The following is a 15655-nucleotide window of genomic DNA, read 5'->3' as shown; positions in this document are numbered from 1 at the left end:
GGATGGGCGCTGACCGTGACTTGTGTTGATGTCGTGCCCCAGCGTCGCTGTTTTTGGGTGTCCTGTGGCAGGCCCAGCCCGGCCCTGCGTTCCCTTCGGAGCAGTTCCCGGTGCTCCCGAGCATCTCTGGGCCGCACCGCGGGGTCCTTGCCCGGAGCCCCCGGCATGGCGGGGGGGAGGGGGGCGTGTGCCGTCTGCGTGTGACGCGATGTTTTGTACTAATACAGAAATCTGCAACCCTGCGTGTCTCTCGCTGTGTCGTTTTATTACCGCCGTCCTTTGTGGGGGGTTTGGGGTGTTCGGGTTGGGTGAGAGACCTCCGTGAGGAGGGTTTACGACAGCGGGGGGGGGGGGGGGGGGGGGTGCATTTTGCGACGGCGGGCGGCGCTTTGCGGCGGCGCTTTCCGGCCTGAAGCCGCATCGCGGTAAGGGCGGCCGGGCAGTGGCTCCCGGAGCGCCCCGGGGCTGATGCAGAAAATCAACAGGAACGTGGTCCTGGCGCTCCTGTCGCTGACCAGCCTGGTTTTCCTGCTCTTCCAGCTGTGCTATTACAAGTTCTACCTGTCGCAGAAGGTGAGAGGGGGAGCGCGTTTCCCTGCGGAGCGCTGTGTGGGCGTTAAGCTAATCCCGCCCCCGGAATTCCCTGGGACGGCTCGGAGCGCCTGCAGGGTGGGCAGGGAGCCCAGCCCGGTGTCCGGTGGCAGGGGTACAGTCGGATTTGAATTCCCAGCCTGTCATCCAAGTCACTGTGTCAATCAGGGCCATCCGATTTCTCCCGCAGGGAATGATGCCCCCGCCAGCTTCGAGCCGCCACGGCTCTTAACCCTCAGCTCTCGTTGCTCGGTGACTTATTACACCGAAGTTGCCACCGAGCGCTGTCTGAGAGCTCTGCTGAAGGGAGGCAGCACCTGCTGGATGCAGGATTTCCATCACTGGTGTGGCGGAGTGAAATCCCAACTTTTTCTGCAGTCGTCTTACAGCTTTGTGACTCAGTGCTCCTAAATTGCTGGATGTCACACTTTAAATCCTACTTTTACACCTAGAATGCTGTTTGTACCTCTTTTTATACCTGATCTGGAATGTCCAGGCGAATGATTTTCTGTAGCAGCAAAAGAAGTGAATGTTACTGCAAATTAAATTCTCTGGTGGCTTCATAGTTTATTGTTGCAACTCCGATTCAACAAAGGAACTCTTTTTATTTTTACAGAAGAACCGTGTGGGTTTCAAAGTGCCCTGACTTGTTTTCTGGCTTTTCTTTCCTTATTGATTGGAGGCAGCGTCAGTGGCAGGTGCTGCTGCAACCTTCAGCTTCTTTCTCATTGTTTCTGATTTTTAAACAACAACTGAGAAATTCTTTGTGCTTTTGAGAAGCCAAAAGCTGAGCCACGAGCTGCCTTGACTCTCTCACGTGAATATGCTGTCTTTAAAATTGAATTGTCTAGGATTACTCCTGGAAAGACTGAGGGGCAGTCCTGCTGTATTTGCCCCTGTGGTATTTGCCTGACATGGTTTGTCATCCTCCTATTTTACATTTGCTGGCACATTGGCTTGGAAACCCGAGGCCTCGCCACTCAATCCCTGCATGTCTGGAGGTCCCTGAGGCTTGGGTTGTCCTTCTAAATATACTTAAGACACAGCAGTTGTTTATGATTTCACATTCAGTGCTGTAGCTGAGTGACCAGAGGCATAACCCCAGCCATAACCATAAAGTGGATAAATGCCCCTGAATGTCATGTTAAGAAAACAAGGATTCAACTGGAACTTTGGGGTTTTTTTCTCTTCTTTCTCTCTCCTCTTCCCATTCGTTTTGTTTTGTTTTGTTTTGATAGAATGGCGCAGCCTTTTCCAAAGTCAGAGGAAGCCAGTCAGGCCAAGACAGCACTAGATGGGTATGTACAGTGATTCACACAGCCCTTCCACAAGTCTCAGAACTCATTTTGAACTGCAAATTCAGGGTCCAGTTCTCGTCACTCTTCACTGGGCGCTCTCTGCTCTGAAGGATGAAGAGATACACTTGGTAACTTTACTCAGTAAAAGGAGTATCAAAACATCAGTGCGAAGTAAAATTGAGAAACAGTTACAGCTTCACAGCCCTTGCCAATGCAGTGCTCAGATGTGTTGTTAATGTTTCAGGAAGCAGCACTTTGTGAGACAGAAGTGTTGATCCAGGGTTTTGTGTCCTTGATTGACTGGTTTGCCGTGCAGCTTCTTTGTTGGTCTGAGAAGGTCCTGGGTCACACAATCCTCCTTTGCCCACTCCAGGTGTTTAACCTGCTGGCCACTGTTCTGTTATCTGCTTGTGCTAGGTTGTAAAGTTCTTCCCAAGCAGGGAAATGTTGCATTTCAGCATTCACCAGCTGCTGCATTCCAACCCTCATGACCAGGGCTGGGAGTGCTGTTAGGTGCTTGAAATGGGATATTTGTTGTGTCTTGCTTCAGGCCTGCAAGATTGAATGCAACCAAAACACCCACCCTGGGGAATCAGAAGGTCCCCTATCATATTTGTAGTTAGGATTTGTTTGGAAACAGTTTTACAGAAGGCTTTTTGTTAATGGATCTCCCAGTGGAAAAACAGCACAGATGGTTAAGGAGAAGGATGTGCTGGGAGCTGGCTGCCTTTCGGTTTGGATGCAACATGATAATGTTGCTAATTAACAGGATGGCCATTTAAAGGCTTGGTTTCTGCTGAGCAAGAGGGAAGGTGCTCTGGCTAAGAGCTATCCCTGGAAAAAATCCAAACCAACTGCTCTGTGGACTGCTTGCTTGTGCCAGGAATGCTTTGCTATTCTTGGAGGTGACACCCCTTGGAGCTGCCTACCAGATGTGAGGTGTCACAGACACAGGGGGCTTCCACTCAAGGCAGAGCTCTCCTGAAAGTTGAACTTGCTCTTCTGAGATCTTTAGTGATAAAAGATGCTCCATGACCCTGCCAGGGGCCTACTGCTCTCCAGACTTTCCACAGATTCCCTGCAGTGGTGTGTTCAAAATACTAAATTTGAACGTGTTTCTTGATGATGTAACATCAAGATTCATGTTTTTCTACCCTTATTTATGTTTTTCTAAACTTAAATAAGTTTCAGCTGTAAGCATCTATTTTCCTGGAGTAATCATGGGTTGGGAAAGTAGATACTTTTGCAGAGACTTTTTCCTGTTCATCATTCTGGTATGCCAGTTTTAGTCACAGAAGTAATATGAGCACATAACTTACCTTTCAGGTCCATGTAGCTGAAATCACTGTGAGGGTGGCCTTGTTTCTGCCTGTACCAGACAGATAATGCTGCTGCCAAAACTCTGTTGTTGACCTACATCTCATCGTGTTCTCTGAAGCCAGAGCTTAAAAATCTCTGAAATGAAAATGTTACAGTTGAATACATTTAAGTAGCAGGGTGGCTGTAACTGTTGTAAATGGGTTCTGTGTGCCATGGATGTTTAAATGTGCTTGATTAATGTTCTCCACTGAATCAAGTTAATAACCCCTTGCATCAGGCACAGAACCTTCTTGTTGCAGCTTTTAACTCCTTGTGCTATGTTGAGTGCCCTGGGTAGACCAGAATCTAAATTCTATGTGGCAGTTGCATCCTACCTTCTCACTCAGTCTCACAACTGTTTATGGAAGTGAAGTGTAACTCAGAGGATGTATTGGTAGATAAGATTTCCTTCTTTCAGTGGGTTGGGGTTTCTTTCTGTCAAAGATTTTTAATGCAAAGTTGGTGTTTCTGTCCACTGTCAAACAGCACGTGGTTAGGAAGTTCCTAGGATTAATATCCAGTCACAATATTCCAGTGTATTTGATTGATCCTTTGATTCTGGGACTGGTTGATAAAGACATTGAGCAGATCAGAAGCTCTCCTGATGGCCCCAGTCCAGAATGCAAATACTTCTGTGCTCCAAGAGACTTTACTACCTTTGCACTACTGGACAAAACATGGAAACATGAAGTAAGTGCAACTTTTCTGTTCACATTTGTGTATTTTAATGCATTCAGCTGTTCTTTGATAATGTCACTTAATGCTTTCATGTTTGTATCTGAATTCCTGTGGTGGTAAAATTGTAGGCAGAGGAAGTTTCACTTTAAAGTAAAAGTTGCCCATGTAGTAGCCTGGATACATTAGGAGTAATTTATAGCTAAAACTTTTTAGAAGCTGTCTGCAATATTAAAAAAAAAAAAAAACAAAAAAAACACTGGTAGTCAGAGTGTATGCCAAAAGGAAAGAAAGAAGATCTGTCAGAAAAGAAGGAGGAAATCCTTGAGCCTGTAATGTAGGTGCAGCTGTTATAAATCTGGACTTTGGGGACTTGTCAAGAATGAAAAGGATGTATTGATGTGGCAAGTCTGGAAAAATTATCATTGTTTGCTGATTTACATTTCTTTTAGCACATCCTTGTACTTAATACCATTTCACTTAATGTGTTGGTATCTCTACTTCTCTGTGGTGTTAAGACATTTTTTAATGGCTGTGTTAAAAATAGAGGTGTAGCATGTCATGAAAGACAAAATTAAATCCAAGATTATTTCATCAATTAAGTGTAATCTGGAAATATTTATTAGATTAATTTCTACGGACTACAAATTGTGGCAAACAGCTTTTTTTTTTTTTTAATTAGAAAAAGCAGGAGTCACTGAAATGGTCAGTGACTATTTCACTGAAGAATTTGAAGAGGGGTGTCACTCTGGGCCTGATCAGGCAGTTGTTTTACCCATAGGTATGAAGGAATTCAAGAAACTAAAGTTACATGGCAGCACACTGATGTAAATCCATTTTCCTATTGCTTTGTGTCTCAGTGATAATTTCTGTGTCATTCAGAGGAGAAGCTGATATGCTTATACAAAACATTTCAAGGGGAAAAACTGAATTTAAAGGCTCCTCAAATGCTGAATGGTTTGTTTTTTTCTTTAAATCAGCCAGAATTTAATTCCCTTTATTTGTGGAAATATGAAAGCCTGTTACCTGAGTGCAGTGCCCAGTGTTTGGTGAGATTTTTATTTGCCTCACAAAAGAAGGTTTTGGGAGTAATCTTTTTTGTGTTAGTAGTGTTATTATTAAAATACTTGGAAACACCAAATTTGGCAGAATAACTGTTTTACAGACTAGTTGGAGAGTGCAGGGTAGAGTGCTATGGCAAGGAACAAACCTAGTCCAAACGTGGCTTACAGCATTTATTTGTTGTTTTATTTTGTAATTTGAAAGACAAAATTTAAGACAGGGAAAGAAGGTGGTTGGAATTGCTTGTGGCTCTGGTCTTCAAGCTCTTAGAGATTTTTGATTCATTTGTGCTTAAGCCTGATTAAAAAATGAAGATTGACAATGGTGTGAGTTAATAATAAGCATTTAGCTTTCAGTTTTGGTTTCTCTAATCTTTAGCTTGCTCTGCCTCCTGTCTTCCTCATTTCCAGGTGGGCCTTTTTAGAACTGCTGAGAAGATGGGGTTCCAGTGGCTAAAGATTATAAACAAGGACCCCCGCTTGGATGGGATGGATGACCTGTCTGGAATGGAAATTCCCCTGCACTACATATTCAAACTGGCATCCCATGCCATTCACCTGGTGGTCTTCTATGAGAGGAGTGGCAATTTCCTCTGGCACGGACCCCTGAGGCTCAAGCAGCACATGGACAGAAAGTTTGTGCCTTTCCGGAAACTCCACTTCGGTCGCTACCCTGGGGCTTATGAAAAGTGAGTTCACAACAGGGGAAGGAGAAAACCATCATGGCACTCCCAAAATTATTTCCTCTGTGTGTTAAACTGCTCTCTTTCCTGTAGTCAGGTCTTAAAATTCAGCTCAGGTATGATTCAGACCCCAAAGTGCAGGGTTTGAGAACATAGTTTCTGCGAGAATGAGAAAAATATTGAGACTTTCACACATCAAAATAAATCTAATAAATTTTTTCCTTTAATTTGACCCCATTCTTTTGTCCTTTTAAAACATGGAATCTGTGTGAGTTATGTGCCTAAATGTTTGAAGTAAACTGTGTAAGATGTTTAAATAACCCCACTTCAGTAATTATGAAGGCAGAATAGTTTTTAATTTTTAAAAGCAAATAGCCTCAAGGTACAGAGTAAAATTTGATTCTTAAGTGCATCCCATACTTAGACAACCAAATAACCTGAATTTTAAAATGCACTGAACATCTCTGAACAAATTCAAGTCATGAGTCAATAAAGGAATCAGTGATCTGACAAACTAACTTGGGGTTTGGAGGTAGAGGAATTCTTTTTAAACAGTTTTGAAATGTATGGGGAATTTGGTGAAGCTCTTGTTGCTTTTTTCGTTTATATTTTGTTTTGGCTGTATTTGGACAGAGGGATCACTGTCAGTAGTGTGCATTAAGATTATAACCTGAGTTAAAGGAAAAAGTGCCATGTGGTTTGTACAGGACTTAAATAGGGTAATATATAATCTTTCTTTCCATGCAGGCCAGAACTTCTGCTTGTTTCCATTGATGACTTAAAAGTTCAAATTCCAAAAAATCCGTCCAGTTTTCTAGAGGAGATGTCCCACTCTAGATTTCTTGAATGTAGGTACAGAGAAGCTCGGGCTTTCTTTCAGGTTAGTGGTAACCAGGTGGTGTCTCTGAGATGAAATGTGTGTTTTCATTGATTGACTAAAACCTAAGAGCAGTCCACTGTTTTTGGTTTTTTTTCACCTAAACGGGACTGTTCACTTGCACAAAACTAAATACAACCCTTGATTCTCATTCCACAGAGCTTACTAAGTGGTAATGAAATCAAAACTGCCTGAGGATCGTGGCCTTTTTGGTTTTTTACTTGTGACCACATTTTTTTTCCAAAAGGGAACCAACATATCCATAGTTTTTACACACCCTTACTGTTAAATGGATCTCATATAAATAAAACTAAGATCTTGTTTATCTTCATGACTGAACACTGTTCTTATGGCAGTCCTCAAAGTTTTGAGAAATGTTTAATTTTACATTTTTTGAACCATGTCCTGCAGGTCCATGTTCCTCATTTGGCATATTTGAAATGGTCACATTCCAAAGTGACTGATTTAATTGCATTTCTGACTGTGTAAGCTAATGTTTTCACCACTATTCAGAGCATTATTTTTAGGATTTTGCTACTTGATTAGCAAGTAGAAAAATCTATGCTGCAGTGTGAGGAGCATTTTGTCCTAACTTGGAAAGGATATGAGTTATAAAGTGATCAAGAGTTCATAGTTAAGCCTGTAGAGTCAGAGTCAGGCCACAGAAGCTGAGCCATCTCTGAGTTCATGGAAGGAGGAAAAAGAGCACTGGAGGCTCCAATCGTCAGTCATTCAGGTGTTGGGGAGAGAGAGGACCACTCCTGTTCACTCTAGTAGACTAGATCCTTAATTGGGTAGCAGGAAGGTCACAAGGACATCCATGTGTTGTCCCTTCACGTGTGGTAGACAGAAAAATATAGTCCAATATCAGCCTCCAGGCAGAAATCACCACAGGCAAAGAAAATGTGCCCCTAAATGTTTATTGAACTTTGCTGGAGCTTTAACACTGAGATAAGCAGCTGGCATTTGAAAAGTTCATTTCAGCAGCTTGTTGCCCAAGAGCTCTTGAAGAAATCCATTACAAAGCCAAATGGAGTTCCTTTGTTAGGATTGGTAATGTTTGCCCAACCTCCCGTGTTGGTTTTGGCTTTGCAAGGACAGCAGACCTTGCCACAGCTCTGTCTGGAAAATTTTTGTGTTCACACTGTTTCTCCTTGGCGGCTCTCCTTGAAACTCAACTCCCAATTCTGACACTTGGTGGCGCCAAATAAATTAATCATGGAGTTCTGGAGGTTGGAAAAGCCTTGATGTGCTGGCAGGGACTGATTCTGTCCTCGTGTTCCCCTTGGATTCCGGGAATGGACTTCAGCATGTACAGAACAAAGGCTCACCCATATTGCTGCCAAGTGCTGAGAGTCAGTGTCTAATATATATTTGATTATTCTAGTCTGCTCTGAATTTTCATTCTCATGGTTAGGAAAAAAAGGAAGATTGATGATTCGGAGTTTTAATTTCAACTTGTCATTCCAGTGCATGTTCTGAAAATATCTGTAAAAACAGATATTAGCCCAGTTATTAGTTAAGTAAATTTTTAAGGTCATTTTTCCCTAGGACACTGAAAAAATGGAGGCTCTCTGACAGTAACTTGCTTACTCTTGCCTTCCAGCTGTATCCTGATGATGCCTCTCTTGATGCAGTGGAATTCAGGAAAAAGGCAAAATCCTTGCTTCATCTGGCTGCCCTGACACTGAATAACTTGGGAGTGAAGTTCTGGCTAAGCAGTGGAACATGTCTCGGTAAAAATTTGTGTTGTGTTGCATTTTTAAACTCATCTGAAACTTTGAACACTTCCTTCTCCATTGCTTGTGATGTCACAGAGGCAAATGTACTGGGTTGGAAGGTAATAACTGCATTGCAATAGGCCTTTTTGCTCCTGAAAAAAATGCTTTTTCTTTAGAAACCTGAGTTGCAGAGATGCTGGGCAAATTTCCAGTGAAGCATTTAGTTTTGTTAGCAATTATCTGTGTTGTGTTCATCCCTGCTAGGAAGTAATCAACAGTTCCCTAATTTGTGTGACTTGGAATTCGCTGAAGTGCCAATTGGAAAACACAGTGATGAGTGCATATTTCTGCTGTCCAAGTACACTCTAACCCTGTTTTTCCTCACATGCAATTTGATGCTTGTCACTGGCTTCTAAAATACAGTTTACGTTAATTTCTTTTCTTTCAAAACAAACTTTTAACAAAATGACAGTCCATTTGAGTAGGCAATGCAAGTTGTCTGTTCTGCTGAAGGTAGAAGTGTCTTATCACTGGTGAGGATTCTTTTGTTACTGACACACTTATTGAAAACTTGTTGTGTGCACATTTGCCTTGTATTTATTTAATCCTATGGAATATAAATTTCTGAATGAACAGTTACTAAAAGATGCCTTAATGAAACAGACAAAAGAATATCCCACTTTGTGTCTTTCTGCTTTGCAGTGGTGATTGAAAGATGATTAACATCTCGGATGCAGTATAGAACAATAGTTGCAAATCAGAAGCACAGCTGTGGCCCTGTAGCTGTTAACTGCTGATTAGATTTGGGCCCACATAAAGAATTTTAATCTTTTTTTATATATATAAAGAGATTTAAATTAGGAAACTGAAACTATTTTATCCTTGTTTTCTCTCAAAGTCTTGGCTTTCTGAAGGGAGAGAGATGACTATAAGTGCAGTTTCCTTGTTTAATACTTGTTTCCTTTGATGTGGTTCATCCCATGCTAAAAAAAGGCAGAAGTCTTGTTTATGGCCTCAGTTTTGCCTGGTGATCTTAGGACAGTTCATTTTTGTGTTGCTTTAGTTCTGTTGAATTCACATTCTTAAATTAACTAGTTTGGGATATTTCTGTTTTACTTTTTCCCCCCAGGTTGGTATAGGCAGTGCAACGTCATTCCTTACAGCAAAGATGTGGATTTGGGAATCTTTATAAGGGACTACAAAGCAGATATCATTCCAGCCTTTCAGAAAGCAGGGTTGCCACTGAAGCACAAATTTGGCAAGGTACGTAGAAATGAACATTTTACTTCATGTGTGTGTTTCTGTAGATTTGTAACTTTGACTTCAGTTGTAGAAGTCTTTAATAAAGTTTAAAAATAGAAGTTACCCTGTATATCTGATGAAAATTAATTTATTTTCTGCTAACATAAGTTGCTTTGTATTTTTATGTGTATATACAGTGTGTATTTTTGTCTTCCAGGTGGAAGACAGCTTGGAACTCTCTTTCCAGGGAGAAGATGATGTGAAACTTGATATTTTTTTCTTCTATGAAGAGGATGACCACATATGGAATGGAGGAACTCAGGCCAAATCGGGCAAGAAATTTAAGTAAGAACTGGATTTGTATCACTAGTAGGAAAGAAATTGAACAAGCTGGTGTTTACTGATGTCATTTTGTGTGCTGTTGCCTGGCAAAGTCTGTGCTCTTTGTGGAAATGTGGATGTCAGAGGGGAATCAGTGGAGATTCTGCTCTCTGAGACCAGTGAAGCAGAGAGAGAACAGTCCTGTGCCTTACTAGAGAGTAAATGTCAGATCTCTTGTGAAATCAAAAGCAAGCCTGGCATATCGTGTATCAAGCAGATCTTATCTGACTGTGACAGGCTCTCAGTTACATAAACACCCAAGATGAGAAAAAGTCTCTGAAACAGTGTTTATTGCACAATCAAATTTTGTAGTAGAAGATTAATCCTTCGGCATCTGTCTCGATGAGGAAATATTATTGCAGAAAAGCCTCAAATCCCCTTGCACAGAAAAGCCCACAATTTGGGATTTTGAGGTAGCAATTTGGAATACTGGGTTGACTGTAGTGTTCTGACAGCAACTCAGACAATCCCTCCAGGCCTTACTGTTCATGTTCTGAAAATGGAATTTTGAATAGGATCCCCTGTTTCTTGTTTCACACATTTCAGTATAAAATCAGCCAAAACGCTTCCCAATCATCTCAGCAAACTGAATATAGGTTTTGGCAATTAGATTTATTCATTTCAATCACATACCTTCACTCAGAAGGAGATAGCTGCAGACTAGTTGAAAACCCTGTTGACTTCTATAGGATTTCGTTGTCTTTCATATTTTGTCTGAAATGTATTTGTTTGTACTTAGCTAATGGGAATTTAGTGAGCACTGTCATCCAGCTGGAGATAATGTCCAAATCCTTGTCTTAGTTATCTTTGTTCTGAAGTGATAAATAAAGACTGGGAAAGATATTTTGATAACCAGCTTCAAAAGGCACATTTAGAGATAGATAGACTAAAGAAAGACCTCTTGGAATATCCCCACATAAAGTGTGCCATGTAGCAAAGTATTTTTTTTAGAATACAGCAGCAGTTCCAGTTTTCATGTGTGGTGCATTCAGAAAAGCAAGCTGACCAATAAATTCCTTTCCTTCTCTTTGTGCTCCTTTTGCATCTAAATTGCTGTAGCTGTTTCCGTGCCAGTGGAGTTGACACTGCTCCTTCAGAATTCCATCAAACCTTAGATATTTGAGAGATGTATTTCCCCTGGTTTTTTTTATAATGACTCGCCCAGGGCATGAGAATAGGGGGTAAATGTGACCCCCTGTGCTGCAGTCTACCTTCTGTATCCTCGGATATTACAGCTCTTTTGGAACTCCATCTTCCACAAAACCCTTTCCTTCTCTTGTAGCCTCGTACTTATTTTTGGTGGTAGCTTACTGAAAGTTCCAAACGTAGCTTTCTAATTCAGTAATAACTTTGCTTAGGCATGGCATCATAAAGAAGCCAAGTCTCTAATTCTGAGCTGGTGTTTCGTAGTTTAATACACAGAAAAGGACAGGAAAATTGCCTGTTTGCCACCATAAAGGCCCTGAACCATGCCACAACTGTAGCTGTTCAGAATCCTTAGCCAAGTAATTCCAGGCATGTGTAATTCCAAATACATCCTCAAAAACAGAAGAGAGATCCAGCTTTTGTTACTGTGAGATGTGAGAGCACTTGGCATGCTTAATCTGAATATGTGCAACACCAGAATGACCCTTAGTTTTGCTTAGTCACCAGCCCTGTCAGAGTTTTGGAGGAAGGCAAAAGTGAGGAGGTCAGCCAGAGGAGAAGTGATTGTTTGCTCATGCTGAATCCTAAATCCACTCTAACAATTTTAAAGGAATTATAGTGTCAGAAAAGATGCTGATTTCTACTAGGTGATCACAGAGAAGGGTAGAAGTTCTCTTCTAAGATTAAAACTGAAAGGTAGAGGGTGTTTTCTTCAGAAAGTAAAATATTTGCACAGGCATACTTTCTATACATCTGAATTAGAGGGTGGAGAACTAAAGCATTTCTCATCAAGTCCCTAAAATATTTCTCATAGTAATTTTTAGCCTCTGTTTCCTTGGAGAGCTGGTTTCTAACCCTCACAGTCTGGCTATGTGGTTTGCATTTCCATGTGCATAAACACTTCCTTAGCATTCCTGACACAAACATGCATCCTCTTGATATTGTCTTGGAGTTGCAGCAATTGAGGCTTCTTGTTTGTTTGCAAATTTAATACTGGACAGTTGCATTCTCTAGCAGAAAATGGGTATCTACAAAAACTGAGTCTGGGAATCAAATCCACACTGTTTGTTTTAATCCTTAAAGTGAGTTAATTCTGTAGGTTTTTAACAGAGAGGACTTTGTGTAAGCATTTAGTTTAATCAGCAGTCTCTGGATATATTTCCAAAAAACACGTGATCACTTTTTTCGTTCCCTCCACTTAATGCATGAAGCAAAATTGTTTTGTTTTCTCATATTGTTTGCTGAGAGCTTAGAAATAAAATTAACTTCATACTTGCAAGAAGATGGAGGGGGAAGTTCTAGTTCATGGCACAAATGTACAAACCTTTTTTAAAAGGACGAAGTGCTTATAGTTTCTTTTTAACCCTTGAAAAGGAATTCTAGGATAATTTTATTTTTGTGCGTGTGGGTAAGTCTTCAGAACTTCAGAAGTGGGAGTGATCCTCTGCAGGATAGCGGGTAGACTTTGGTATTGTTCAACACCTCGACTCTTGACACTTGTGTAGGATGTCCTTCTGGTCAAGCTGTGAAATTTACCTGTGAACTGCCACTGCTGTAAGCATGCATCACCCTCACCTTTCTAGAACGAATAACTATTAAATCGCATTTGTAACAGGCAAAGCAGAGGCAGGCACTAACCTATAGATGGCAGAATGATGTGATTATAGCAACAGAAGAATTAGGAATGCTCCTTCCTAAGCACATGCAGCAAATGTTCACTGGTTACTGCTGATACACCCTTGTCCAGCGTATAAGAAAGAAAAGCAGTATAAATGTAACATGGTCGCTTCCTGCAGTTGCTTGCTTTCTCCTTGAACTTACTTAGAGGTGAATCTAGCCTTTTGACAGTGACCATAACCTTTTGTTCTGCCACAGGTATCTCTTTCCCAAATTTACTCTGTGCTGGACTGAGTTTGTGGAACTCAAGGTCCACGTGCCCTGTGAAACCCTGCAGTACGTGGAGGCCAACTACGGCCCGGAGTGGAAGGTGCCTGTGAAGACGTGGGACTGGAAGAGCTCACCCTTCAACGTGCAGGACAATGGAGTCTGGCCTATTGATGAATGGGACAATGTCATCCAAATCTACTGAGCCCTGGCTGCTGGCGGGGCCAATCCCCAGAACTGTCAGTCTGTGATTTCCCAGTGCCCAAAGGTATCGACATCCATTCCCTTTGTAACGCCCCACGTGTTTCCTAAGGAGACATTTACCTCCCTTTGCTTAACAGGTATTTTCTTCACCTTCATCGAGCTTCTTCCAAGTGGTTAATGGAGGAGATGAAAAGCAGCTAGGGGGAAGGGATGCTGAAGGCAAAGCTGCACAAAGGGAGTAGAGAGGACGTGCAGTGGACTTGTGGGCCGTTGACTGTTTAAATGTAAACAGTGGCCAGGTGGCTTTGACATTCTTGGGATCATCAAAACGTTCAGACTGTTCAATTATCAAGCTTGAGAGAAGGTTAGGATGGGAAAATCTCAGAGATGTTCCTCTTTTTTCAAAGGAGATTGTGTGACTGTAAATTCAAAACACCAGAGGTACCTCAAATGTGCTTGATTTGAGGCTGGTACATCCCTACCATAAGCAACGGGTCACTCTTGGGAATGGAATGTGTCTGTGGCACAGAACCTGTGTGACCACCTGCTTTATATCTAGGAGGTGTAACACTAAGTGAATGGAAGGAGAAACTATTCACATTGGACATTTTTCAATTTGTCCTTTCCTTCTATAAGAATGTGAAGGTGCATGCTGCTGGGATGGCTTCCCCATGAAAAATAAAATTCTGGTTTTAATGTTCCAGTCCTTGTGTTCTCCCTGTAAAAGGTTTGACTGGTTTTTAGGAAATTGCAGCTATCCCTGCTTTCCTGCAAGTAGATACAAATTGGGGTTATTCACATTTTTGTGTTTCACAGAACAGAGGCTTGTCTCTAAGGGAGAGGAGAAATGTGTACAAATACCAAATGTTCCATCAAATTTGCAGCAGCAATCCTGCCAACCCTCTCAGTTTCAGTTTCTCCTGCCACTGAAACACTGGAGTAAATTGTTCAGCTTCTGGCAACAACTTGACAGGCTTGCTCTTCAATTGGATGGTAACTTTGTTTGTTCTGCCTGGTTAAGAAGAGAGAGATAGAAAATCCTACTAACACCATTCACTTGCTAAAGTAACCATGACATCGTAAGGGATAATTTCTCAGGTAGAAAATTTTTTGTACATTTTCATTAAAGTGGAAAAAAAAGTGAATGTCCTTGTGTTTTTCATGTTCATAACTCTGTTGTCCTGAACTTCTTGGTGTAATAACAAGCAGTAAGCCTGTGAGTTTCTCAGATGTGATAAATGTTTAAGTGAAAGAAAAGATGCTCTCAGAAAATTATAATCTGTCAAATTTTTGACTTTGTAGATGAAAAGACTAATGAAAAAAAATTCATGTCCCTGAAAGGGAGGATGTCTGGAATAGTTGATTATACCTGTAAGGTGTTCTTCAGGTTAAAATGTTTTCTCTTCAGAAGATAAAGTGTGTATTTAACATTGATTAAAAGGAGGGTCTAATTTGCAACTTGAAATGCTGTTTTATCCTTTGTTTTGTCATCTTGGGCAACATTTAACACACTTAATTGCAGTTACAATGACATAATGCCCGGAGGAAAATCCTGAAATGTTTCTTACACTGCCTGTCTTTGAGCATTTATTTTTTAATAAAGGTACTTGGATATAGTAAAGATATTCAGAATAAAGCAGATGCCCACATGTAGAAGAAGGGATCCTTCAGCTGCACAGAGAGGTTGCACACTGCACATCTCCTGTCACTCTGTGCAGTGCTCTGGCCACGGATTTCCTGCTTGGATGCAGACTGAGTGCCCAGGAGTGGTGTAAACGTCATGGAACTGCTGCACATCATGAACTGAAGCCTTGGCATTCCCACAGAAACAGCCAGATTGAGGCGTGCCTCCTCTTAAGTTCTCCTGAATTGCCTCATTTGAAATGGATTCTTAATTCTGTGTTACCTTCTTAACTACTAACTGCCTTCATTTTGGAAGTGCACTGAAGAGGAGGGTAATTCCTAAATTCTCCTAATGGTCTGAAGCAACCACATGTGAAGTCCCTTGGCTTCCCTGTAGCAAACAAGGTTTTTTACCTTATTTATGTGTAGCTGTTAAAAGACAGAAAAGTGTTCAAAGCTCCTGAATAACAGCAAGGAAAGACTGAAGAAATAGCATTGCCTGAAGAGAAGGGGCCATAAAAGGCCATTTTCAAAAGCCATAAGATGGTTACAAGAAAAGAAAGGGATATGTGTGCTCCCTTTCTGTGGGTGGTAGGAAATAGAAGTAAATGGGAAGAATGCAAATTGATCCACCTGCAAAGAAGCTGGAGTATTTAACATGTGGAAGTATGTAAAACTTACGACTTTGGGGGTCTCTGAGAAAACATCAGGGGAATGCCAGCCAAGGATGACTATAGCTAAGGACTGACTGTAGTTAATCCTGCTGGAGGGAGTTCCTATTTCCCATGATTCTGTAGTATTTTACAACTTTCTGCTTTTACAAAGTGGAAATTGGAATCATCGTTTGTATGTGAACTTAAGAAAGGATCTCTTTCTGGAATCAGGCACTGGATCTCATGCTAGGAGTGAT

General features: G+C 41.4%; 1 protein-coding gene across 2 annotated transcripts; it reads left to right on the top strand.

Annotated features, from left to right (window-relative positions):
- The first annotated feature begins 379 nt into the window (after window positions 1–379).
- On the top strand, window positions 380–14587 carry FKTN (fukutin). Of its 2 annotated transcripts, none has more exons than XM_014883860.2 (9): window positions 380–573; window positions 1830–1889; window positions 3735–3938; window positions 5396–5673; window positions 6415–6547; window positions 8151–8280; window positions 9395–9528; window positions 9725–9852; window positions 12910–14587. In XM_014883860.2, the coding sequence occupies exons 1-9, from the start codon at window positions 469–471 to the stop codon at window positions 13121–13123; spliced, it is 1386 nt and encodes a 461-aa protein (XP_014739346.1). In that variant the 5' UTR covers window positions 380–468; the 3' UTR covers window positions 13124–14587. The 2 variants fall into 2 exon arrangements, with proteins under 2 accessions (XP_014739346.1, XP_014739348.1); XM_014883862.2 differs by having other exon boundaries at window positions 400–573; window positions 3784–3938.
- Window positions 14588–15655: the final 1068 nt, after the last annotated feature.

This window comes from Sturnus vulgaris, chromosome Z, assembly GCF_052056855.1.
Source record: "Sturnus vulgaris isolate bStuVul1 chromosome Z, bStuVul1.hap1, whole genome shotgun sequence".
Classification (NCBI taxonomy): domain Eukaryota; kingdom Metazoa; phylum Chordata; class Aves; order Passeriformes; family Sturnidae; genus Sturnus; species Sturnus vulgaris.
The sequence above is the reverse complement of the archived record's forward strand: the minus strand, read 5'-3'. Positions and strand labels throughout refer to the sequence as shown.